General features: G+C 53.8%; 1 protein-coding gene across 1 annotated transcript in view; it reads left to right on the plus strand.

The window, feature by feature from the left end:
* LRP5 (LDL receptor related protein 5) overlaps positions 1-4,353 on the plus strand; it is a 107,352-nt gene that overhangs the window by 36,303 nt on the left and 66,696 nt on the right. The window contains exon 5 of the mRNA XM_023524103.1: positions 2,180-2,377. Coding sequence (XP_023379871.1) covers positions 2,180-2,377 — 198 coding nt within the window. The remainder of the gene's footprint in view (positions 1-2,179; positions 2,378-4,353) is intronic.

The following is a 4,353-nucleotide window of genomic DNA, read 5'->3' on the forward strand; positions in this document are numbered from 1 at the left end:
TCACTGGAGAACCACCCTGTGCTCCTGGAGCATCCGCTGGCTTGTGACCTGGGGCAGGTCAGCCTTTCGGAGCCTCTGTTTTCTCCTCTGTCCCCTGGGAATACGAATTCTTGCTTCTTTGTGTCCGTCAAGTTCTCACGAGACGCAAAGGGGACAGCGAAAGGGGCTTCTTGGGAAGGTGTTCAGTGTGACGTGTGCTCTGTCCCGTCTGGCTGGGGAGCTTGGCGACAACAGCTGGGTGCAGTTGGCCCCTCGCTGCCATGTGAGGAGGAGGGTACATTTCCTACGAAGCCCTGGCTGCTTGTTCTCAGTCTCATCACAGGAAAGGGGCGATGGCACTGCCTCACAAATGACACCCCTCTGGGAGCCTGCCTGGCTCCATGGAGGCGGGGCCCTCGGGTACCCACAGCTCCTGTGGCCTCAGAACTCCCATGGGGAGCGGGTCGTTGCTGTGTGCATCCTTTTCCGTCTCCTGCTGGATAGAGACCTCCCCCCAGGGCAAGGCTAGGCTTGTCCTTCTCATGTCCCTGGGGACCACACTGGGCCTTGGCGGATGGCACTCGGGGTGTGCCGAAACAGGGTGCGATTTTACCTCTGCAGAAGTGGGGACCAAGAACGATGAGGGGGCCCGACTAGACTTAGAAACAGCTTGAAGAGAAGAGCCTGTGGGCCCGCGGACTCAGACGTCTGGGAAGTAACACTATTCTCAGATGCGCACGATGACCCATGGCATCACTCTCCCCATCTAGGTTCACGTCCCCGGGCAGGCAGGCCCTTGCACCTGGCACAGGTGGCACCCAGGAGCCCCCGCCTTCCCAGTCGGGGTTCCAGGCTGACTCCCGTTGGCCCAGTGTGAATGAGACACCTGTCTCTGAAGCAGCTGCTAAGGCTGAGGGTGATGGGGTTTTTCTGCTGGCCAGAGGGGACTGGGGCAACCATGGCACCTGGGGAGCTTCATGGACCCCAGGTGGGAGAGAGGCTCCTCATAGAAAAATCCGGCACCGTCCCCCTTCTCTACAGAGGGACACCGGGTAGAAAAATAGGTGGGCACTTGCCTGGAGAACTGGAGACATTCTCTAGGTGCTGGTGGGGTCCAGACCTGTTGCCCCAGATGCCCCGTGCTGCAGCATGTTGTTGCCGCTCGCTCGGGGGGACGTCTAATGAGGAAGGCGGCTTTCCCGTGGATGGGTGGGTGAGGGGGTGCCCCTCGCAGGAAGCTGGAGGATGTGGTGAGCAAAGCCAGGTCCCCTACAAATACCCCCGGAGTAACTGCCGTGATCAATGCAGCGTCCACCCCGCTACACGGTGGTGTTTTTAACATCGACCTCGTTTTTTAAAGCAGTTTTACGTTCACAGCAAAATCGAGGGGAAGCGACAGGTTCTCGTCTGTCCACATGGAGTCTGTGGGGTTTTGACAAAAGCGTAATGTCACGTGTCCACCCTTGTGTCAGATGGAGTAGTTTCATGCCCTGAAAGTCCTCTGCCCCAGCTGCTCCTCCCTGCCTCCCGTTCCAGCCCTGGCAGCCCCCGATCTTTTTACTGTCTTCATAGTTTTGCCTCTTCCAGAATGTCATATGGTTGGAATCATACAGTATATGGTCTTTTCAGACTGGCTTCTTTCACATAATAATAAACAGTGAAGGTTCCTCCATGGCTTTTTAAAGCTTAATAGCTCATTTCTTTTTAGCACTGAATATTATTCCATCCTATAGATTTTCAATTGTCTTTTAAAGGCTCCTTTCCAGCATTTTCATCGTAGCAAAAAATCAGAAACAAAGGGTCTATGCAGAGTTACTTGAATAATTTATGATACTACATCACCATTAAAAGAACAACAAGGATTTTTTTTTTTCAGTCACTGTTTGTTTATTTGGTGTTTTAGTTGGTGTGACACTTGGATATTTGCAAAGATTTCTTTTAGTAAAAAAAAGTGATACCCAGAATATATTGCTGAGAATAAGTTGAAACCAGTATATTCTGATTACTCAACTTCGTTTAAAAATTAATATATTATTACTAACAGCTTAGAAGACGAATCACAAGCCATAATATCTCTGATGGGTGAAATCGTAGGCAAATCCACTGTGTCTGTTTTCCGTTTGCATTTGTGGAGACAGAACACAAGAGCCAAGAGCAAAAGCAGACCGCTTAGCTTTCTCTCCTCTGCCGTCCTCATTAGGTACATGTACTGGACAGACTGGGGTGAGACACCCCGAATCGAGCGGGCAGGGATGGATGGCAGCACCCGGAAAGTCATTGTGGACTCGGACATTTACTGGCCCAACGGGCTGACCATCGACCTGGAGGAGCAGAAGCTTTACTGGGCCGATGCCAAGCTCAGCTTCATCCATCGTGCCAACCTGGACGGCTCGTTCCGGTGAGTGGCCGTCGGTTGTGGGCTCCGACCTTCCCCACCGCCCCCCCGGCTGCCTCCAGGACCTTGGCCAGTCTGAGCTGGGCGTTAGCGGGTGATCCTTCTTATCTCGGGCCTGTAGCCCTGTATCCGAGCCCTGGGGGGCCTGAGGCATTCAGGACTTTCCAGAACTTAGAACAGCGGTAGAGCGCACACCTCACCGAACACCGCACCTCAGGCGAGGTCAGGGGAGGCCCCTGCCTTCTACTACGAGAATGTTTTTATAGCAAAATGCAAGCGTTCGTTCCAAGTGAAAACGAAAAGGCTGTAAATCGCTCTGCATTCGTGCACAGGTTTTATTTACCCTTAAGTGAGTGATAAAACTCCTTCGATTTTCAGAATTTTGGATTTCAGAATTGCAAATGAGGGATTGCGCACGTGCAGGCCAGGAGTCTGACCGGTCGTGAATGGTCTGCTGCGCCCCTTTCCTCCCCACTCACGTAAGCGTTCCAAAGGCAGGGGCAGGGTCGGCCTCGGGGTCCCCTGCCTCCTCCAGGCTTGCCATAGGGCCTTCTGCGTAGTAGGTGCTCAGTAAAATGGGTGGGATGAATGAACGAATGCGAAGGATCCTTTTCTTCTTTGGGTAATTGCTTTGGGAGCTTTCCGGTCAGATTAGCTTAACGGTCCCCCTACTTCATGGTGCTTTAGATGTAGGACTGTCCCCTCCAGGTACAGGTGAAGGGCAGTTTATTCATTGGCTGGACACTGCCTGCCGGCTCTGTGCCAGGTCTTGGGGATCCTCCAGGAGGTCAGACCCCATTCCTGTGCTGGCGGAGCTCCTGGCCCAGGCAGGTGTGTCTGGGGGGCCATTGCCGAGGGCTGTGGTGACACAGCATGGAGGGGACTCGATGGCTCGATTTCTGCAAACACAGGCAGATGCCAACTCAAATAGGCTTGAGGACATTGGCAGGTTTGCCACTTTCTGTCCAGCCTTGTGTATTAGTTATCTATGGTTATATAACAAACACCCCCAAACTTGGCAGCCTAAAACAGCAAATGATTTTTTCGGTGTCAGGTATTAGGTATTAGGCTTAGCTGGGTGGTTCTGGCTCAGGGTGTCCTGAGGTTACAGTCGGGCTCCGGGCTGGGGCTGTGGTCATCCGAAGGCTTGGTTGAGGCCGGAGGATCCACTTCCAACCTGAGTCTCATGGCTCTTGGCATGAGGCCTCAGCTCCTCCTGGACAGCTGAGCCATGAAGCCTGGTTTGAAACATTCTGCCCCATTGTCCTTGTGAACATAGACTGGCCTGGGCCTGGTTTGAGATTTACAAAGTGCACCAGCCTGGGCAACGTGGTCTTTGGGCAGCTCAGTGATCCTGGCAGTTATGAAGGGTGGGTGAGAGGCTGCAAAGTCTGCAGGCGGGGATGCCCTGCTTGAGGGATCGTGATAAGGGACAATGAGGATGATGCTGGCATTTAAAGTGTGATAATGGTGGGGGTAGTAATGGTGGTGGTGACGGTGACAGTGATGACAGTGGTGGTGATGGTGGTGGTGACGGTGACGATGGTGGTGATGGTGGTGGTGACGGTGACGATGGTGGTGGTGACGGTGGTGGTGACGGTGATGGTGGTGATGGTGACGATGGTGGTGATGATGGTGGTGGTGATGGTGGTGGTGACGGTGGTGATGGTGGTGGTGATGACGGTGATGGTGGTGGTGACGGTGATGATGGTGGTGGTGATGGTGATGTCGATGGTGGTGATGATGGTGGTGATGGTGGTGGTGACGGTGACGACGGTGGTGATGACGGTGGTGGTGGCGGTGGTGGTGATGGTGGTGGTGACGGTGACGACGGTGGTGGTGACGGTGGTGGTGATGGTGGTGGTGACGGTGACGACAGTGGTGGTGATGGTGATGGTGGTGGTAATGTTGGTGATGTCGGTGGTGGTGATGGTGGTGTAATGGTGATGACGGGGACGGTGGTGGTGATGGTGGTGGTG

This window comes from Pteropus vampyrus, unplaced genomic scaffold, assembly GCF_000151845.1.
Source record: "Pteropus vampyrus isolate Shadow unplaced genomic scaffold, Pvam_2.0 Scaffold446, whole genome shotgun sequence".
NCBI classification, from domain to species: Eukaryota; Metazoa; Chordata; class Mammalia; order Chiroptera; family Pteropodidae; genus Pteropus; species Pteropus vampyrus.